Here is a 19,707-nt window from a genome sequence, read left to right as displayed (position 1 = left end):
GCTCGTGTGGACACGGGCAGCGCCCCACGAGGGTGGGACGCAGGGAGCCGGGAAGGAAGGTTGTGGAGGATAAGCGAGAGCCTCGCAAGTTGTCCGAAGCCCTTCCAGACCCTTCTCTCAGTGTCTGGGACTCCCGAGGGAAGGCGAGGGAGCCAGAGCCTCGGCCGCCACACCACTTCCTCCTCCCTGCCGCTCCCACTCCGCTCCCCTTCCCGCATTGTCAGGGCTTTGGAGAAATGTCACTCCTTGTCCTAGAAGGTGAGAAGGGCCCGAGGAGCGGGCCTCCCAGTGGGAGGGCAGCAGGGCCACAGCCGGAGGATGGTGTCTGCTCATAGCGCCCCTCTCCCGAGGCCCCTGTGCGCTGCGGCCCTGCCACCTTTGCTGGGGCTCGAGAAGGCAGGACGTAGAAAACCTGCCGCCGGCCTTGCAGCGATGCCAGCCTTCACCAGTGTGCTGTTCCCGCTTGGCCTCAGAACGGTCGCCTCGGTCTTCCCCTCCCCCGCACCCAGGAGCAGTGTGCCCCGGCCAGGGTGCTGCGAGGCTGGGCGGCGTGCCATCCCCGACTACGCTGACTGAGGCTCTGTGCCCGTCCCTTCCCTGCAGCTCGGTCCGCTCGACACGCACCCTGCGGGGGGCACGTGATCTGCAGACTCAACTTGGGGCTCTTCCTTGGGATCCCTGGGGCAGGCAGGGCGGCCTGTGCCCGCGGCCGCGACTCACACCAAGGGTAGCACCCCCGTGTCCCACAGGGCACAGGCCCTCTCCCATTGGATTTCCTGGCGCACTGCAACTTTGGTTTCTATGGCCACTTGGAAGGACCTGCAGTTGTGGCTTTTGAAGTCTAAACTGGGAGCAGAGGTTTGAGGTGGGGCGGGATGGCCCGCAAATGCCACGCCCCAGCCCGGAGCCTTGGGCACAGAGGGTTCCGGGGCGAGAAGTTCTTTGAGGGAGAAAAGTGGCACCATCGTCACAGCAGACCCTGAGCTGAGCTCCGTGTGGTCCCTCACAGCCCCCTGGGATCTTCGAGCAGAGGGAAGAAGCGCCTGAGCTCCAGAGGGCCTTGAGCCTGTGCCCTGGGGGACAGCAGGTCAGGTGGCCTGATCACGTCTGGCATTTGCTGCGCACTTACTGTGGACCCGGCGCCCCGCGATCACCGGTGCTCTCATCGGCTTTGTAATCCCCTCCACCACTCCCAACGCCGCTCTCACCCCGTTTATACGTGTGGGCATAAGTGATGTGCCTGAGGCTTCAGGCACGTGTAGGGGGCTGGCGCGGGGAGCCCTAATTTTAACCCCCGGGCTCACTCGTAGCTGGATCGCGGGCTTGTATTTCCATGTGGAGCGTCTCCGTCGCTTGTTCCTCCTTCACGTTTTTGTAAGTCACGTCCTCCCGATAGCAGGGATGTCTCACCGTCGCTCCCAGAATCTCGGTGAGGTGACCTTGGCCACTGCCCCAGTCCTCCCTCTGTGGAGTTCACCTCTCCACGCCCCGGGCCTTGGAGTCGGGGAGGGATCCAGAGCACTCTTAGGTTGCGTGTCGTTTGAGAGAACAGCTCTTGCACCCCTCTGGTTTGGTGGCTCGGAGGTGCCCGCCCAGAGGAGGTGGCGGTCACAGATGCCCCTGGAGCCGTGACTGGGCAAAGCATTCCCAAGGAGCGGCCCCAGGGTTGCTGAGCCAGCAAAGGTGACATGCGGGCCTGCTGGAGAACCGTCTTGTGCCTGGGCCACTAGAGGGGGTCCTGGGCCTGGCAGAGGTGGGGGACAGCCAGGGCCTGTCCTCTCAGAGGCGGCAGTCCCTGGCTGGCTGTGCAGGGATGGGTCAGGTGCTCGCCAGGCCGTTGGCCGGGCTCCAGAGCCGGCCGCCCCGAAAGCCCCCCCCCCCCCCCCCCCCCCCCCCCCCCCCGCCGCGGTACCGCGCTCGGCTCTGTGGCGCAGCCGAGGAGGGGCAGGCTGCGGCTGGTCGGCAGGGATGGCCCAGATTGGAAGGTCGCGTCGGGTGATAGCAGGCCTCAGGGTGACCCACATGGCCCGGTGTCACGCCGCTCCTCCACCCCCTGAACTCAGCGCTCCGTGGGGGCGAGGGCAGACACTCGCAGGAAGTAGAGAAAGGATGTCACTCCTGGCAGAGCGGTTTGCTGTGTGACGAGCCTGTAATTTAAAGGAGGCCTCATGTGACCTGGCATTTAGCCACACTTCTCAGTATGATCAAAACGACCTTCAGTCATCCTACTGGTTGCCTTCAGAGGGGAGCTAGCGCCTGGAGCTCGGTCTGTCCGTCTGGGTGCCGTTAGGGCTCTGGCCAGAGCCACACGCCCAGCACTTAGGACTTGTGTGCTTAGCTGTAGACTGTCACACCCGAGTAAAAGCTGGGCGGGGAAGCGCACCCTGCCCTGGCATCAGAGGCCACTGTGTCACACCTGTTCTCTTTCTCAGCTGAAGCTAGAGGACCGCTCGGTGGTGCCCCGGGACGTGGTCCGGCACATGCGATCCGCCGTGAGTGTTGGCGCGTGGGGGGCGGGGGCGGGGTCTGGGCCGGGTCTGCCCCGGTGGCCGGCGCCTGCGCCTGCTCGGGCCTGGACGCCTCCTCCTCCCCAGGACAGCCAGTGTGGCACTGTGATCGACGTGAGCATCGACTGTGCCGTCAAGCTCATCGGCACCAACTGCATCATCTACCCCGTCAACAGCAAGGACCTGCAGCACATCTGGGTGAGTGCCCCCCCGCCCCTGGCTGTTGGGGCGTCCCCGGGGGCGGGCCCCTTGTGAAGAAGCCGTGCACACGTGAGGTCGGGGTCGGGCACACCCTTCCGCCTCCAGCACACATTGCTGCTGGGGTTTTCCTTCCCTCGCTTCCTTTCTTCTTTAACACCTCATTTTTGAAACACAAGTTTCTTCCTTGGTTTTTGTTTTGTGATTTCAAACTTCGGGAAAGCTGTGCGTTCCTGTGCTCCCTGCGTCCTCAGGCTCCTGGGCTTTGAGGCTTTCCCTCTGTTTGCCCCGTCACCTTCCTCCCCTCTTCCCCACGTCCTTCTGTCTCTGGTCCTTCCTCTGATGCACTGGCGAGCAAGCCACAGACGCAGCAAAGCGCGATGGTGCGCACTCCCCAAACCCAGAACCGTCTTTCAGCCCCTGCCCTGTTCAGGAAGGCAGCACTGGTACACTCCTGTCCGACCCAGAGACCCCGTCCGGCTGTCCCAACATCCTGTCCCCTCTGATCCGGGACTCCGTTCAGAGGCACACTTTGCATTCCGTTGTCAGCGCTTTGATTCCTCCCCAGCCTTCCCTTGTCCTTGCCCTGGTGCCTTGCAGTGGCAGACGCTGAGTGCAGGGCCCTGCCATGTGGCCTCCTGACCGGACTCAGGCCCTGTGTCCTGCCCAGCGATGCCCGGTGCTCTTCTGGCCCCGACGTCCAGGGGCCACAGCAGGGGTCTTCACCTCGGGCCCGGGCGTGTTCTGTCGGCCCGGCCTCTCCACAGAGTCCCTCCCCAGTTTACGCCTTTGCAAAGGATTCTGCTGTGGGGAGAGAGGCTGCAGGGTGGTGTCAATGACCTGCTGCTTCTGAAACCTGCACCCTGCAGCCCCGGCCTCTGCTAGCAGCTCCCCCTGAGCCGCCAGCACTGATGCTCACTGGGGGCTGACTCTGCGGCCCTGTGGCTTCTCCTCCTTTTCAGTAGCTCGCATCCTCTGCGGAAGAGTGTCCTCTGCAGCCTCATCCATTTGTTCCTTTGCACACCAGCATGGTCTCCGAGATGCCCTTTCTTTCTGTTCAGTTGGTCGTAATCCTTCACTACCGTTTTTTGTTTTGTTGCTAAAATTATCCCAGATTTGGCCAGTAAGTGCCCCTGCAGGCTGATACTGTATCTTTTTGACACATCCCCGTCCTGGGGTTGGTTGCTTGTTTGTTTAAGCACTTTTTTACTTTCTGCCGTTTCTAATCTGGCCCTGGAATCAGCCATTTTCCCAAAGAGCCGTGGTTTCTTTCAGAGGGGAAGGCGCTCTGAACAGCACGACCTGGCTCTGTGCTGGGTGTCCTGACCGCTGGGGGGGCCTCTCGGGACCACGCTAGGAGACTCACGTGTGTGCACGGAGGCACGGCTGCGTTTGTCGGTGCCGCATCCACATACACGTGAAAGCACGTGATTTTGTCCGAATACGTCTGGTTCCGTTTCAGCGGCTCTTTCCTTCCTTTCCCCCTTCTGTATGCGTGAGCACCTCCCCCAGCAGCAGGACACTTGCTGTATCTCACTTGTCCACGTGACCCCCCCTCCACCGGCCACCTCCATGGCCCACTCCTGCCCAGGAGCCCCGTGTCCTTGCAGGCCCCGTGGCCTCTGCACAGCTCTCCTGCTGCCACCAGGGAACCACCCCCCATCCCCCCTCCTCCAGCTGGGGAGGGAGAGCTGGGGTTCAGCATGGAACTTGCGGGGGGGGTGCGGGCTGGCCCAGGGGGCGGGCTCCCCGGACCCCTCCTCCTCGGGCTCCGGGCAGAGCGGAGCCGGGGCGCTGCCCGCCAGTGCCGCCCGCTGCCCCTCACACCCCGGCCCGGTCCACAGCCCTTCATGTACGGGGACTACATCGCCTATGACTGCTGGCTGGGGAAGGTGTACGACCTGAAGAACCAGATCATCCTGAAGCTGTCCAACGGCGCCAGGTACGCCACTCCCCTGTGCCCAGGCACCCTGCGGGCCCGCCCCTGGGCTGGCCTCCTGTCGCCCTGGCCTGGTTTAGAGTATCTGTTAGGGGCTGAGGCTCTACTTCAGGTAGTTTGTCGTGGTGGCACTCGGGGCTGGTGTCTGGGGAGCCCCTTGTGCAGTGTGTCCGCGTCCTTCCCGGGTGGAGACCCAGCCCTCGTTTGCTGTTCCAGGTGCTCCATGAACACGGAAGATGGCGCCAAGCTCTACGACGTCTGTCCCCACGTCAGCGACTCTGTACGTTCAGCCCAGCAGGCTTCTCCGGGGTGGGCGCCGGGGGTGGCACAGGGTCTCCCGGTCCTCGGCCCGCGGGGCTGCGCCGAAAGGAGGTCTGCTTTGCACAGGGCTGTGAGCTGGCACGGGCCACGCGTACGCTGCTTCTAGGCCGAGTGGCTTCCTGGAAAAGGGGCGGGCGCACCAAAGACGTGGCCGGAAAGTACTAGAACTTTCTGCTTTAACCGCACTTTTCCTTTAACGAATAGCCACTTTTGGGTATTAGGCAGCACACTGTTGTCAGGGCAGGGTGTCCTAGAACGCTAGCCTGTGACCGTGTGACCGCTCATCAGTATGGGAAGGGTGCCTCAGACCTGCGGGGACTCCTGCCCTGGGGTCCTTGAGGCATCACCCTTGACCAGCAACACTGACGTGGCCGAGAGCTTGTTAGGTGTGCGTTCTCACGAGCCCCCTGGGTGACTTACGTGCATGTTAGGCGTGGAGGGTGCTCTCCGAAGCCCTAGGATCTGTCTTAGCCTGAGGGGCCGGGGAGCTGCAGGTGAGGCGAGGGAGGGGCCGATGCAGAGAGCGCCGTCCCCTGCGGAGGCGCCGCTCACAAGGACTCTCTCTCTGGCCCCAAATCCCGCAGGGTCTCTTCTTTGATGACTCCTACGGCTTCTACCCGGGCCAGGTGCTCATCGGCCCTGCCAAGATCTTCTCGAGCGCCCAGTGGCTGTCTGGGGTCAAGCCTGTGCTCAGCACCAAGAGCAAGTTCCGGGTGGTGGTGGAAGAGGTAGGCTCGGCTGGGGACGGGCCTCAGCCTCTACGCCCTGGCGCTGAGCTCTTGCCCGCTCGCTCCCTTGCTCTCTGCTCGGGGGACCAAGCCCTGTTCCTTGGCTTTTTTGATCTGAAAGGGCGTCAAGGATCAAGGGAAGCCAGGGTGTGGTCATGGGGTGACTGATAGGCAGATGTCCCCCAGCCTGACGGGCCCACACCAAACAAGGGGGGACCCACTGGGCCTTGACCGGGTGGTGGTCCGTGGGGTGAGGCTGTAGTTGGCCTGCTCTGGGGGCGTCCTACTTGGTGTGAGGCCGTGAAGACCCCTGTGCGTCCTGCTCTGGAGGTCAGGTGGGCTCTGGGCAGCTGCGGCCCCGAGAGAGCGGCTGAGCTGCTGACTACGGCCCTGTCCCACCCGCCATCCCCAGGTGCAGGTGGTAGAGCTCAAAGTCACGTGGATTACCAAGAGTTTCTGTCCAGGGGGCACGGACAGCGTCAGCCCCCCGCCCTCTGTCATTACCCAGGAAAACCTAGGCAGGTGAGTGGCTCCAGCACGCCCACTCCAGGCACCCCAGGGGCAGGCCCTGCGCATGTCTCCGGACGGCAGTCGTAGGTGTGCAGGGGTGAGCGCGCCAGTGGTCCAGTCCGCCCTCCTCTCCTCCCAGGGTGAAGCGTCTCGGATGCTTTGACCATGCTCAGCGGCAGCTTGGGGAGCGCTGTCTGTATGTCTTCCCAGCCAAGGTAGAGCCGGCCAAGATTGCCTGTGAATGTCCAGAAAAACACTGCGCCCAGGGGGAGGGCTCTATGGCCAAGAAGGTATGTCCTTGGGGCTGGGATTGGTGGGCGTTTGAGGAACTGGCCTTGAGCTATTTCCACAGCCAGGAAGGACGGTCTGTGCTTTAGGCCTTGGGGGGCAGCCCTGACCACCTTGCAGGCCACCTAGGTGTGTATAGCTGTCCCCCTCCCCCCAAGCTGCCCGGGTGTCCCACAAGCCCAGGGCGGGGCCGGCGTAGCCCTGCTGCGCCCCAGCCCTGTGCTTCCTGCTCCGCCTCACAGGTGAAGCGCCTGTTGAAGAAGCAGGTCGTGAGGATCATGTCCTGCTCCCCGGACGCCCAGTGCTCCAGAGACCATTCCGTGGAGGACCCAGGGAAGAAAGGAGGGGCCAAAGCCAAGAGTGAAACAGGGTCCGTCAGCCCTGAGGAGACGCCCGATGGGTCCAGCAGCCCGGTGGAGATGCAGGAGGAGGGCCCAGAGGAGGCCCAGGACACGGGCGAGCAGCTGCCCCCCTTCCTGCTGAAGGAAGGCAGCGACGACAGGCTGCACTCGGCAGAGCAGGACGCGGATGACGAGGCCGCCGACGACACGGATGACACCAGCTCGGTGACCTCCTCGGCCAGCTCCACCACCTCCTCCCAGAGTGGCAGCGGCACAAGTAGGAAGAAGAGCATCCCCTTGTCTATCAAGAACTTGAAGCGGAAACACAAGCGGAAGAAGAATAAAATCACTCGTGACTTTAAGCCGGGGGACAGGTAAACCCAGAGGCGCCCCCTCCCTCCTGGGGGAGCGTCCAGGCCGAGGCTGTCCGTTTGGCGGCCGCACACAAGTGTACACAGTCTGCAAGCCTCGCTCGGGCCCCGCGGCGCCCCGCTGGGGCCACATAGGTGCCTGGCGTTGGCCTGGAGAGGAGAGCTCTGGGAGCGGGGCCGGCGGGCGGCGTGGAGTCACCGTGCTGCCCTGAGTCTGGCCTCGGGGACCCCACTCACTGGGCTTCAGAGGAGGTCGAGGGACATGGGAGGTGCACGGGAGCGTTCACCGACCTTTCTTCCTTCTTTCCGTCCCTCTTGGGTGTGCCCCGTGCCGGCAGGGTGGCGGTGGAGGTGGTGACCACCATGACCTCGGCAGACGTGATGTGGCAGGACGGCTCCGTGGAGTGCAACATCCGCTCCAACGACCTCTTCCCCGTGCACCACCTGGACAACAACGAATTCTGCCCCGGAGACTTCGTGGTGGACAAGCGAGGTAGTGCCGGCCCGGAAGGCCCCCCCCCCCCCAGGGCCTGGGTGGGGCTCGGGAAGGACAGGCCAGAGGTCTCTGGGTCTGAGACGCCTCCTTTGAGGGCGACTCTCTTTTTCAAGGACTGGGCAGCCTTCTCTGGCCTCTACCAGCCGAGCCAGAGGAGACGGGTCCTGTGCCCTGCTGGGGTGCCCCCAGGGCTCCGTAGCCAGTCACATTGCTTCCTCCGGTTTCCCAGTCCAGAGCTGTCCGGACCCCGCGGTCTACGGCGTGGTGCAGTCTGGGGACCACGTGGGCCGCACCTGCATGGTGAAGTGGTTCAAGCTGCGGCCCAGCGGCGATGACGTGGAGGTACGTGCGGCCCCTGCACCAGGGTGGGCCCTGGCGGGTTGGCCCCAGGCCCCGGGCTCACGCCAGCCCGTCCTGTGCTCCAGCTGATCGGAGAAGAGGAGGACGTGAGCGTCTACGACATTGCCGACCACCCTGACTTCCGGTTCCGCACGACTGACATCGTCATCCGCATTGGCAACACCGAGGACGGAGCTCCTCACAAGGAGGATGAGGTGCGCCCGCCCCCCTGTTCGCAGCCTCTGTCCCCGCCCTCTGTCCCCCGTCCCCCGCCCCAGACAGCGTCTGCAGTCCCTGGAGATGCCACCAGGTGGCGCCAGGAGACCACACCTGTGACCTCTGGGCAACTCGTCCACCTCGAGTGCCCTCCCCAGAGCTGGCCGCCTCCACAAGGATTTTCTGCCCGTTGGGACCAGGCTTCACGTAGCTGCTCCCTGAGCCCCAGTGGTCCCGTTGAGTGGGGGAGTCGGACTCCTGGTCCTGAGCACTGTGGGGGTGTGGGGGCACAGGAGAGGCTGGGGAGGGGGGTCCAAGCCGTGCCTTGGGAAGCAGGTGGGGACGTCGGGTGGGGTCCAGCAGAAGAGGAGCAGGAACCCCATCCTGAGACCGTCAGGAAGCCCACGGCGGGCAGAATGCTGAGCGGGATGGGGGGAGGTAACGGCTCGAGTGCTCCACAGCCAGTACTGCAGCCAGAGGGCCCCACGCCTGAGCGGCTTGCCGTGGTCAGCCTGTGGCCGGCACCCGTGTCCCTTCTCTCGGGCCTCGCCCATTGCCGGAGCTCCCTTTTGGTGGGGGTCTGGCCCTCATCCTTGGGAGAGCTGCTCCCTTGACCCTGTCCTGTTTGCCCTGCAGCCTTCAGTCGGCCAGGTGGCCCGTGTGGACGTCAGCAGCAAGGTGGAGGTCGTGTGGGCCGACAACTCCAAGACCATCATCCTGCCCCAGGTAAGCCCCTGCGGAGACCCACGCCGCTCACCCCGAGACTCCGGCTGCCGGGCTGGGAGCGTGGCTCGTCTCCTGTCCCTGCTCACGGAACGGGGACACGGGCTCTCGGGTCTTCCTGGCAGGGGTCTCTTCTTTGGGGCGTCTGGGTCTCAGGGAGCACCTGAGAGGACGAGCCGTTCCATGCAGAGCAGTGGGGGGAGGGGCGTGCCCCACCTGGAAGGTTCCGCAGCTTGCCAGGTGGGGGCCGGTTTTCACAAGCTTTCCCAATTTGCCTGTATCCCCATCTCACTGCGCTAAGAAACGCAGGTTACTTCCTATACGAGATAGAGCCCTTCCCACCGTTTCCAGGAAACCTTCACAGGTCAGCGAGAGGAAGGAGAGCTGACCTGGGTCCCAGCCCCTGCTGGTGGGTTCTGAGCGGCAGCGCCATTCTCGGGACCGGTCTTTACCCTCCTTGTATGAGCTGATCTGCACTCCCCAGCTCCCCCCTCCAGCACCTTCACGGGATTGGGGAGGGATCGGCTCACCCCCTCGTCCGGGCAGCCATTCCAGGGACACTGGAACAGGATGTGACCCAGGCCAGCTCTGCTGGAGCTCCCCCTCCTGTTGCGTATTCTCAGCAGCCAGCGCAGCCCCACAGAGGTGGCTGACCCAAATCCTCTAAGGGAGGGGCTGGATTTGCCACCAAGGTCAAACGGTGGCCAAGTACAGGCAGGGACAGGGGAGGCTGGAACAGCCTTCGGTTGTTGGCTGGGTTTTCAAGCCCCACTGGTGGGTGGGGGACAGGCAGAGGCGCCTCCCAGAGCCCCAGAGACCGGCTAGCACAGAGAGACCCAACTGCAGAGTGGAGAGCAAGAGACGGGGAAAGGGTTGAAGGGGCCTGCGAGGCCTCCGTGCACCCCGTCGCCGTCAGCTCTGAGGGCTGGGGCCCAGCAGAGCCCCCCTGAGTCGCCTGTGCCTGTCTTACCCCAGCACTTGTACAACATCGAGTCTGAGATTGAGGAGTCGGACTACGACTCGGTGGAAGGCAGCACCAGTGGGGCGTCCTCGGACGAGTGGGAGGATGACAGTGACAGCTGGGAGACGGACAACGGGCTGGTGGAGGACGAGCACCCCAAGATAGAGGAGCCTCCCATCCCGCCCACTGAGCCGCCGGCAGCCCCCGAGGAGGACAAGGGGGTAGTGATCAGCGAAGAGGCTGCCACGGCCGCCATCCAGGGGGCCGTGGCCATGGCCGCCCCCGTGGCTGGGCTGATGGAGAAGGCCAGCAAAGACGGGCCCCCGAAGAGCTTCCGGGAGTTGAAAGAGGCCATCAAGATCCTGGAGAGTCTCAAGAACATGACTGTGGAGCAGCTCCTGACGGGTTCGCCCACCTCTCCCACTGTGGAGCCCGAGAAACCAACTCGGGAGAAGAAGTTTCTAGATGACATCAAGAAACTGCAGGAAAATCTCAAGAAGACCCTGGACAATGTGGCCATCGCAGAGGAGGAGAAGATGGAGGCGATGCCAGACACGGAGCGCAAGGAGGAGAAACCCGACGGGCAGTCGCCCGTGAAGGCCGAATGGCCCAGCGAGACGCCGGTGCTCTGCCAGCAGTGCGGCGGCAAGCCCGGGGTCACCTTCACCAGCGCCAAGGGCGAGGTCTTCTCGGTCCTGGAGTTCGCGCCCTGTGAGTTCACCTTGTTTTTGTTGTGCAGGCCGGGTGGCCAGCTGCCGCCTGAGGGCAGGAGGCCGTGTCCCGGCCGATGGGCGCGAAGCCTGGGGGGCTCTTTGCCTGTCTGGGGAGCACCCCCAGCGGCTAGCCGCCCCCTCCGGCCCAGGCTTCCCAAGGGCGGCAGCTCTCTTTCCAGATAGAGCTCTCGGGGTCTCGCCGTTAGGGATTGACCTTCTAGCTTCTTCCCTTCTAGCAAATCACTCGTTTAAGAAAATTGAGTTCCAGCCTCCAGAAGCCAAGAAGTTCTTCAGCACGGTGCGGAAGGAGATGGCGCTGCTGGCCACCTCGCTGCCGGACGGCATCATGGTCAAGACCTTCGAGGATAGAATGGCAAGTAGCCCGGCGCGGGCCTGGCACAGACGGGTGCCCGTGTGCCCGTGAGGGAGCTTGGTGCCCGGAGGCTCGTGGGCGGCCGTCCGTACCCCTCTCGGGGCGGGAGCGGGTGCGGTCTCGGGTGGGGGCCCGAGTCCCACACATGCGTCTGCATCCAGGGTTCCTTCTCTCCCTCCTGCTGAAGGTTCGTTTTGAAGCACAGAATTATCACCTGAGGACTCTTCTCTTGAGATCCTAGAACATTACAGAAAAGGCTAAAGTTGCCTTTGACCAACCCGCACCCAGCCCGTAGGAGTCATGACTTTGAGTTTTGTGGGTCTCCTTACAGAAGACGTTTTTTCATGTTTTCATCTACTCACGGGTCCCTGCAAACGTTTTGTATTTTGTAAACAGTATGTGAACAGCCTGTCATCATACGTGTCATCTGTGGTTTGGTTGTTTTCGCTTGCTGAGGTCATTTTTTGAGACCTACCCATGTGGATGGATATTGATCTAGTTTATTCTTTTTTAGCCACAGAATAGCGCCCCCTCACATGACCACGTCGCATTGTGTTTTCTGCTCCTGTCTTCATGGCCCTGGCCCAGGGTTGAGTCCTGCCGCCCAAGGCATCCAGGCACAGGCCAGCCCTGTCCGCCTGTCCCTTCATTTGTCCAGCACGCTCACCAGGCGCTTGCCGTGTGCCGGGCAGCCTGCCAGACCCGGAACTCGAATCTGCCCTGGGCAGGGCACCTGCCCGGCCCTCGCGGGAAGGGCCACAGGACAGAAGAGGGGCGCTGTTCAGACCCCGCGGGGCCGGAAACCACAGGGCCAGTGCTGCTCCGGGTTCTTCGTGACACTCTGGCTTGTTCTTGGATTTTAGTAGGACTCGTGAACACTCCCGGCCGGTCTCAGCTGTGCTGAGAGAAGGGAATAGCATGTCTTCCAGGTCTCACTCGGAGGGACAGGGAGGGGGCGCCTTCTCTTGAGGCCCGCAGGGCGGCCCCGCAGGAAGATGCGGGATCGGACGCCTTCTGCGCAGTTGGTGCTCCCCCCGCGCTGTTCCGAGCACGGGGCTGGCAGCTGATGCGCTCGGACTTGGAGCATCTCTGTGGGGCATCTGCCCGGTGCCTTAGTGACCTGAGGCTCTGGGAGTACCAGCGTTTCTGCTGGAATTCCAGTTCCCCTGTCCCTCCGGTTCCCTAAAAGCAGGTGGACCCTTGCGGCCCTAGAATGTTCTTTGATTTTCTAACTGGTTGTAATTATTGTAGGTCTTCATGGGGGTGCAGGTCAGGGCAGATGTTTTAAAGAGTAGAACATAGAAGTAATGAAGGGCACCTGGGTGGCTCAGTCGGCTCAGTGTCTGACTCTTGGTTTTGGCTCTGGTGGTGATCTCAGCAGGGGTGAGATCGAGCCCTGTGTCAGGCTCTTCGCTGACAGCACAGAGCCTGCTTGGGACTCTCTCTCCTTCTCTCTCTTTGCCCCTCCTTCACTTGTGCTTTCTCTTAAATAGATAAACTAAACTTTTAAAAAAGGCAGAAAGAAAAGCATCAGGCTCAGTTGGTTAAATGTCTGACTTTGGCTCAAGTCATGATCTCATGATTCATGGTTTGAGCCCTGCGTCAGGCTCTGTGCTGACAGCTTAAGGCCTGGAGCTGCTTCAGATTGTCTCCACCACCCACCCCTCCCCTGCTCATACTGTCTCTTTCTCTCAAAAATAAATTAAACGTAAAAAATTAAAAAAAAATAATAAGGGCTGCCTGGGTGGCTCTCAGTTGGTTAAGCATCCAACTTCGGCTCAGGTCATGACCTCGGGTTCGTGAGTTTGAGCCCCGCATCAGGCTCTGTGCTGACAGCTCAGAGCCTGGACCCTGGTTTGGATTCTGTGCCTCCTTCTCTCTCTGCCTCTCCCTTGCTTGCACTCCATCTCTCTTGCTCTTACTCTCCCTCTCAAAAATAAACAGTAAATTTTTTTTTTCATAAAAAATAAAAATTTTTAAAATAACGGTGAAAAGAACCCTGGTAAGCACGACTTTGGATAGTCCTGTTTATGCCAGCAGTTGAAGGACGCGTGTGGGTCTGCGCACAGGTACTCACGAGTCGCTTCTCCTAGCGGGTGGTGTCCGGAGCCACGCAGGCGCCTGTGCGGCAGCCCCCCCTCCCCACCAACCTCAGCCCTCGCTCCCGTAGGACCTCTTCTCAGCCCTGATCAAGGGCCCCACTCGCACCCCCTACGAGGACGGCCTCTACTTGTTTGACATCCAGCTCCCCAACATCTACCCGGCCGTGCCCCCCCACTTCTGCTACCTCTCCCAGTGCAGTGGCCGCCTGAATCCCAACCTGTATGACAACGGGAAGGTGTGCGTCAGCCTCCTGGGCACCTGGATCGGAAAGGTGAGTTGGGTGCCAGGAGACCGGCGGGAGGGGGCGGGGGCAGGGTGTCCGGGATGGAGCTGATTGGGCTGTGCGCGCATGCGTGTTCCAGGGCACAGAGAGGTGGACGAGCAAATCCAGCCTTCTGCAGGTGCTCATCTCCATCCAAGGTACGGGGGGCGGGGCTGCTGCTGGGGGCGGGGCTGCCGGCCGCCTCAGCCTCCCCCTGCTGCCTGCGGCCCTGACCCGGCCCTGACGGGCTTCCTGCCCCCTCCCCAGGTCTAATCCTGGTGAACGAACCGTACTACAACGAGGCGGGCTTCGACAGCGACCGGGGCCTGCAGGAGGGCTACGAGAACAGCCGCTGCTACAACGAGATGGCGCTCATCCGCGTGGTGCAGTCCATGACGCAGCTGGTGCGGCGGCCGCCCGAGGTCTTCGAGCAGGAGATCCGGCAGCACTTCCGCGCCGGCGGCTGGCGGCTGGTGAGCCGCATCGAGTCCTGGCTGGAGACGCACGCGCTGCTGGAGAGGGCCCAGGCCCTGCCCAACGGGGTCCCCAAGGACAGCAGCTCCCCGGAGCCGCTCGCCGCGGCCGAGCTCTCAGACTACGGCCGAGACGAAGCCGAGGACGGAGGGCTGGCGCCCGGAGAGGCCTCGCAGGGCTCGGACTCGGAGGGCGGCGCCCAGGGCCCGGCCTCGGCCGGCAGGGACCGCACAGACCAGACTTCGGAGGCCGCACCTGACGCCCCGGTGCCCCCCAGTGTCAGACCAAAGAAGCGGAGAAAGAGCTACCGCAGTTTCTTGCCCGAGAAGAGTGGCTACCCTGACATCGGCTTCCCTCTCTTTCCGCTCTCTAAGGGCTTCATCAAGAGCATCCGGGGTGTCCTGACGCAGTTCCGGGCGGCCCTGCTGGAGGCGGGCATGCCGGAGAGCGTGGAGGGCAAGTAGCCGCCGGCCCTCGAGGAAGAGGCGTCCGGTGGGGAGGGGCCAGCTGCCGCCCACCCCCTCCCTCCCCTGGAGCCTTCCCCCTTCCCGTGTTCTCCTCTGTCCCCAACGCGCCAGCCCTTCCGTTGCCCCCACCCCGAGGTGAGTTTGATGCTAAAGTGCAAGAAGTTCCATGAGATGCTGCCGTTTCTTTTCCGGAACAGTCTTCCAACAGGCCAGTCCCCTGTGGCAAAGAGAATCTGAAACCTGTTGCTGATTTTCCGCTTGTCACCCAGGCAGCGCGTCCCGGCACTAGCTCCCTCGCCGTCCCCATCTCAGGGCGGAGGTGGGGTCTTCCGAGGGCCTGGCGCGGGGCGCTCTCTGCCCGTGGGCGTGCAGCTCGGCCGCAGGACGAGTGGGTGTGCCTTGCATGAAGTGTGGGCTGCTCCGGCGGTCCCCTCCTCCAGCCCTTCTGACCTCTTCGGTGCCCCCGTAGCTTCCCCGCAGCTGAGGAGTTGTGGCTGCCGTCACGACTCCCGGCCCCGCTCTGGACCGTTGACCGCAGGATGACCCTCGGGCCTGTTGAACTTGCTCTCTAAGAGAGGTTGGGACCAGGCTGGGTTCAGGGTGACCCCCGGGAGAGGTGGTGGCCTCGCGTGTAACGTGGACCGGGGACCAGGTTGCTGCCGGACGAGTAGACAGCTCTAGGTGCCTTGCTCGTGCATCCCTGGTAGCTGGGGCCCCGCAGTGCCAGCCTTGCCACTCAGATGAAAGTGGGTCTGCTCCCTGCTGAGTCAGCAGGGCAGCGGCACAGACACCTGCCGGGCCCTCTCCCGCAGACTCTGCCCCTCCCGTTGTCACATGCTAACCCTGGGAGGTGACACCGAAGGAGCCAGCCCGCCCTCCCGCCTTCCCTCTTTCCCTCCCTCCCTCTCTCTCTTTCTCTCTCTGTCTCTCGGATGAGGACGAGGCCTCCTGATGCTTACAGACTCTGCGGGCTCGGTCTGGGGGGAGAGGTGGCCGACAGGAGCTCCCCTCCCCCGCAGAGACAGGCCCAGAGGTTTACAGTTTTCTAAGCTTTTGATAACGTGAAGCCCCAGGCTAAGAGGGTGCTGCTGAGCACACTGCAGCTATGTAATTTTTGGTGTATGTATGTAATATTTAAGGTTGAAAGAAAATAAATCTCAAAAGCAAAGATACTAACTCTTATTAGAAAAAAAAGACAAAAAAAAAAAAAGCCAAAGCATGACGCGTCTTGTCCGCCTTAAGCTGGCTCCACGCCTGTGCTGTGCCACCCCAGCCAGCGGGCAGCAGCCGCGGGGAAGGACGGAGCGGGCCGCGGGCCGCGGCGCTTGGAGCCCTGAGTCGGCACCTTGTTGGAGAAGCATCTAGAGTGACTGGCGGGGCTGTGCTTCCCGGTGCGTTGTGCACGTGGAGATGTGAATGCCTACTGCTTAAGGCCTCTGTATAAAGTGCTGTGTGATTAAACTTTTTTTTTTTACTTGCATTTTTTCCGTTTGGCTCATTACAATGTACAAAAAAGACAAGGTGGCACCATTAAACCTGCCTCTGCCATTCATCTGGGCTCTGTTGCCTTTCTTCCCCGCTGGGGCACCTCACACACCCCTCCCCAGGGGAAGGCAAGACCCGTTGCCAGGAAGGCTCACGGCCGCAACGCCTCGCACCCGCCCGGTCTGCCCCTGTGCCTGCTGTGCGGCCAGTCCTAGGACACCCGGGGGCCCGGGGACGGGGTTCAGCGGGTCAGCGCCTGCGTGCGGGCAGGGCTCGAGCCAGTGTGGAGCGGCGTCTGCCGGCCCAGCCGGGGTCCCAGGGCCTGTAGCTGGCCGGCCGGGTCGGCTCCTCCAGGTGCTGGGGAAGCAGACATCCGAGCACCTGGCCCGGGCTTGACTCCAGAATGGTTATCATTTGGGGGCTTGGTATGTGTCCCTCCTGCTGCTTCCTTTTAACTCCTGCCCAGTGGGCACGGGCAGGGTAGGGTAGAGGAGGTGGAAGAGGCAGGGGGAGGCCCGAGCCCTCACTGGAGGGATAACAGAGTCCTCTCCAAAGGGAGTAACTACCTCCCATTTTTTGTTGCTTCTTGCCAGTTCCCCTGATTGTCCCTGAAATCAGAGACCTTTTCCCTTTTCGAGGAGACTAGCTGTCCGTGTGGGCCTGGGTAAGACGCTAGCTCAGAGTGTCCATCTCCCACGTGGCGTTAGCAGTTGGCTGAGCTCCTTGGCTTTTCCTAGGCCAAAGGTGGGACGATCATTGGGGCAGGGCCCTAACCCCTGCCAAAGGGAAAAAAAAAAAAAAAGGAAAAAACCCCAGACTAGCCCTGGTCCTGTGCCCACCACCAAAACTGTTATCAGGGGTCAATATCCTGCTTTGTCTAATCCAGGAGGCACCACTAGGCATCGGTAATGTCAAGTTCTAGACCCCACTCCCTCCCCAGCACCTAGAATAACACCAGCAGGCTGGGAGGACCATTTTATTTGTCGTGGGTGGGGCTACGGGGACAAAACAGGAGTGGCTTCCATAGGTGGCGGCGGGGGGGGGGGGGGGGGCAAACCGGCTGGGTGTCTGGCCCAGAGCCGCCTTCTGACCTTCTGACCTTTAGGAAGCAGAGCCTGGCCTCTGCCTCCTCCGCCTTCCCACCTTCCCCGGGGGTCCTCTTCCTCCTCTTCCCCACCAACACAGGAGCTGGGGACAGGCCCTCCAGTCCTGGGGGACCCGGAGAGGGTCCTGAGCTCGGAGGAGACCGAGAGGCTAAGGCACCGCCAGGCCAGTGGAGTCACAAGGGCTTTTCTGGAGGTGCTCCCCGCTGAGGCTTCCGGCTTGGCGGGGGCTCCACGCAGCCGCTGACCATCCAGATGTAGTCGGCGTGCACCTGGCCCTGCACCGCCTCGCTGACCAACAGCTCCCCGTCGGCGGCAAACACGCCCTTTCCGTCCTTGGGCTCCAGGCGGAAGGCGACCACGGGCACATACACCAAGTAGGGGCAGTCCTGCTCCATGTGCCTCCCCTTCTCCATGGCCAGGAAGAGGCGCAGCAGCATGGCCCGGGACACGCCTGCCCGCACATAGAACAGGTGCATGGTGCCGGCGGCAGAGCGGCCCATCGGGGCAGCAAACATCTCGCTGCCCAGGTGCGAGTGCAGCAGCGCCAGCACCAGCACGAAGTCCTGCTCCGGGACCACGGTCCAGTGCGCGGGCACCGGCTCCTCCAGGGGTACCAGGAGCCCATCCGTAGGGCCCTGCCGGTCCCACCTGTCCGCCGCGGGGGAGCCGGGCATCCCGGGGACGCCCCTTCCTGCCGGGAGGTAGGCCAGTCTGCCCTGGTACACGCGCAGGGCTGCCAGACGCAGGAAGGTGCCCAGAGTGAAGCGTAACTCCCCTAGACCCCGAAACTTCTCGCTCTCCAGATCGACGTCTGCGACGAAGCCCCAAGCCAGGCTGAGCACGGAGAAGAGGCGCAGCCCCGAGGTCACCTGCAGCGACAGGAGGTTCATGGGCTCCAGCAGCCGGCGGCACAGCAGCAGAGTGCAGTTGGTCAAGAGGTCTTCCTTAGTCACCTGCTCGTAGCTGCAGGGCAGAGAGGTCAGATGGGGCAAGGCAGAGCCCTTGCACATCCTCCCCTTCCCCTGCCTGGGGACTTGAGGTTGCCAAGCAACCCGGGGCCCCTAGGGAGTTGGTAGGAATGACAGAAGGAGCAGGTGGAGGCAGCCAGCTGGAGCCACCCAGAGAGGCTGGTGGAGGCTCCTGAGAGGCGGGAAGAGCAGTCACCCCCCCCCCCGTAAGGGAAGCAGGGGGGGCACGGAGGAGAAACTGAGGCCCCCTCTGACCCTGGGCTCTCACCCGGCATAATAGTTCAAAGAAGCTGCCAGTGCGTTGCCGGAGCCAGCCGGGAGGCTGCACAGGGGCTTCCGGATGGCCGTCTCCCAGTCGGGCCGCTCCATGAGCCCGTTCACCACCTGTCGGAGCACGGGTGCCCTCAGCCTGGGGAGGACCCGCCCCCTGGCCCCCACTCAGTCTCTTGGGGCAGGCCTCACCTCGAACATCAGCCCGTCCCCAGACATGACCACGATTGCGTCCCAGCGCTCCAGCTCCAACCCCTGCACCAGCTCCCGAGCGTGGTTGCGGCGCTCTGCAGACAGACACGGTGGCCAGGAAGTTAGAGGGGAGCCTGGCATGGGGTGCTCCCGGCGACGCCCCTCAGGAAGGCACTCACCAGTGAGCATCAGCGTGAAGGAGATGTCGGCCTGGGCCAGCCGCGGCTGCACGTGGCTCCAGAAGAGCTGCAGCCCCTTGCCCTTGCCTCCGCGCGGGTTCAGCAGGACCAGCACGCGGCACCGCGCGGGCAGCTGGCTCCTGGCGCCGCCCGCTGCAAAAACAAACCCGGAAAGACCGCGTCCCCCAAACGGCCACTAGGGGGCCGCGGATCACAAAAGGGGTCCTGGGGGTGGAAACGTGGGGCCGATGAAATCCCCGGCTCACTGATCCGGCAGATCCCCGCCAGAGGCAGCGGCCTTCCAGTGGGGGAGCTCCAGGAGGGGAGGGAGCGCCGTGCCCTTGCCACCCCGGCTCTTGGCTCAGGCCGGACCAGCTTCTGGCCTCGTCGGGAAGTGTTCCGACTGTCCTCAGCCCCTCTTTTTTCCCCAGCTGATGCTAGCCATTCTTCCTGGCGGGGGAGGAAGGGACACCCACTCTCCCCCACCCTGCCCCACCGGGACCCCACAAACCTGGATTCATAACCTCGCCCCGCGGCTCCTGCTGCCGGCGAGTCCCCCGCGCTGTTGGGGAACTGCCCGCGGCCGCGGCTCCTGCCTTCCGCTCCTTATCGATACTGCCCGGGCGGGCGACGCGGTGCCGGCAGAGGGGCTCGCCCTCCTGGCCCGGAGCCGGGGCCGCGGAGGTGCCGGCGACATTCCCTGCGGCCGCGGGATCTGAGGGAGAGGAGACAGCGCTGGCGGAGTCCGGCGCGGCCTCCCGAGATGGGCAGCGCCCAGAGACATCGTCCGACCGCGCGCGGGGGGCCGCGCTCTCCGGCATCGCCTAGTCGTCCGCGAGGTCCCGAGAGCCGAGGCCAAGGGCGCTCCCGTCCCAGACCCCAGCCCCCCACCGCCCTCCACTCTCAGAGGCGAAGGGTCTCTTCCTGGGGGCTCGGGTTCCGGCCCGACGACGACGAGGCAGAGAGCCCCGTGGCTCTCTCGGTCGCACCAGCTCCTCACCCCCCGCGGACCGCCAGAGGGAAGGGAGTCCGCGTGCGTAAAAACCCCAGAACTTGAGCGGGCATCGCGGGGCACGAAGTCCGGCGCGAGCGATCCGGGCCCCGAGCCAGCGAGGCGACCGGGGCCACAGCCCCCGAGCTCCAGGGCGGCGGGGGTCGCCGCGCGCGCGCCTCCCGA

The 19,707-nt window shown here is 63.3% G+C and overlaps 2 protein-coding genes across 2 annotated transcripts; one reads left to right on the top strand and one right to left on the bottom strand.

Annotated features, from left to right (window-relative positions):
• Positions 1–2,207: 2,207 nt before the first annotated feature.
• Positions 2,208–15,882, top strand: UBE2O (ubiquitin conjugating enzyme E2 O; the record flags this gene model as incomplete). Its single annotated transcript, XM_029927088.1, has 17 exons — positions 2,208–2,492; positions 2,595–2,705; positions 4,550–4,647; positions 4,861–4,924; positions 5,550–5,693; positions 6,106–6,215; positions 6,343–6,493; positions 6,734–7,206; positions 7,542–7,696; positions 7,929–8,041; positions 8,125–8,253; positions 8,891–8,980; positions 9,953–10,649; positions 10,888–11,024; positions 13,195–13,398; positions 13,490–13,547; positions 13,657–15,882. Coding segments are annotated over 17 exons (3,690 nt in total), but the record flags the coding sequence as incomplete, so codon positions are not given.
• A 1,081-nt stretch (positions 15,883–16,963) lies between these two features.
• Positions 16,964–19,382, bottom strand: SPHK1 (sphingosine kinase 1). Its single transcript, XM_029929143.1, has 5 exons — positions 19,042–19,382; positions 18,531–18,683; positions 18,352–18,446; positions 18,158–18,273; positions 16,964–17,884 (listed from the first exon to the last, which is right to left on the bottom strand). Exons 1-5 carry the CDS (start codon positions 19,349–19,351, stop codon positions 17,095–17,097), a joined length of 1,464 nt encoding a protein of 487 aa, XP_029785003.1. The 5' UTR covers positions 19,352–19,382; the 3' UTR covers positions 16,964–17,094.
• Positions 19,383–19,707: the final 325 nt, after the last annotated feature.

This window comes from Suricata suricatta, chromosome 17 (genome assembly GCF_006229205.1).
Source record: "Suricata suricatta isolate VVHF042 chromosome 17, meerkat_22Aug2017_6uvM2_HiC, whole genome shotgun sequence".
Lineage (NCBI taxonomy): Eukaryota > Metazoa > Chordata > Mammalia > Carnivora > Herpestidae > Suricata > Suricata suricatta.
Note: the sequence above shows the minus strand (reverse complement) of the source record. Positions and strands in the feature narration are given on the sequence as shown.

Excerpts from the sequence above, each read along its gene's own strand:
- SPHK1 (XM_029929143.1), bottom strand. The coding sequence starts at position 19,351 with ATGCCGGAGAGCGCGGCCCCCCGCGCGCGGTCGGACGATGTCTCTGGG. Across the intron at positions 18,684-19,041 it reads GGGCGAGGTTATGAATCCAG|CGGGCGGCGCCAGGAGCCAG; the intron begins GTTTGTGGGGTC and ends TTGTTTTTGCAG. Across the intron at positions 17,885-18,157 it reads TCTTTGAACTATTATGCCGG|CTACGAGCAGGTGACTAAGG; the intron begins GTGAGAGCCCAG and ends TCTGCCCTGCAG.